Raw genomic sequence first — 470 nt, 5'->3', positions numbered from 1 at the left:
GGTAATGGCGGCGGGCGGGGGGTGCGTGTGTGTTGGTGGAGGCGGGGAGCGCCTCGCTGAGGGGTAACGGCGAGTGATCCGGTGCCCGAAACACCTTCGCTCCTGCAGGTGCTGGAGGCCGGGTGGCTGCAGGCTGCCACGGGCGCCTGCGGCCGCTGCCGGGGAAAACACGTCCGTGGTGCCTCGGCAAGAGGCAGCGTGCGCTTGGCGTCGGCGTAGAGGGAAAGGGCGCTGAAAGCATGCCTCGCACCCTCGGAAGCCACGCAGGCCTAAAACACCCACGGCCAGACGGTAGCCTCTTACTTGTAAGGATACCTTACTCTGTTCTGGGTGTGAGCTCGTAGCTGGGAGACTGAGAGTTCCTCGACAGACAGAATTTCCATGTTCTTTGTTACAAACTTGCCTGCGGTTTTTGCTGTCTGGTGGTGTTAGAATGTCAAAGCACTGATGTGGCTTTCTTTTCTTTTTTT

General features: G+C 59.8%; 1 protein-coding gene across 1 annotated transcript in view; it reads left to right on the top strand.

Moving 5' to 3' along the window:
- Positions 1-470, top strand: part of CNIH4 (cornichon family AMPA receptor auxiliary protein 4) — a 10,134-nt gene that overhangs the window by 1,315 nt on the left and 8,349 nt on the right. Inside the window, exon 2 of the mRNA XM_009333699.1 lies at positions 109-305. Within this exon, the coding sequence (XP_009331974.1) occupies positions 109-305 (197 nt within the window). The remainder of the gene's footprint in view (positions 1-108; positions 306-470) is intronic.

This window comes from Pygoscelis adeliae, unplaced genomic scaffold (genome assembly GCF_000699105.1).
Source record: "Pygoscelis adeliae isolate BGI_AS28 unplaced genomic scaffold, ASM69910v1 Scaffold1, whole genome shotgun sequence".
NCBI classification, from domain to species: Eukaryota; Metazoa; Chordata; class Aves; order Sphenisciformes; family Spheniscidae; genus Pygoscelis; species Pygoscelis adeliae.
The sequence above is the reverse complement of the archived record's forward strand: the minus strand, read 5'-3'. Positions and strand labels throughout refer to the sequence as shown.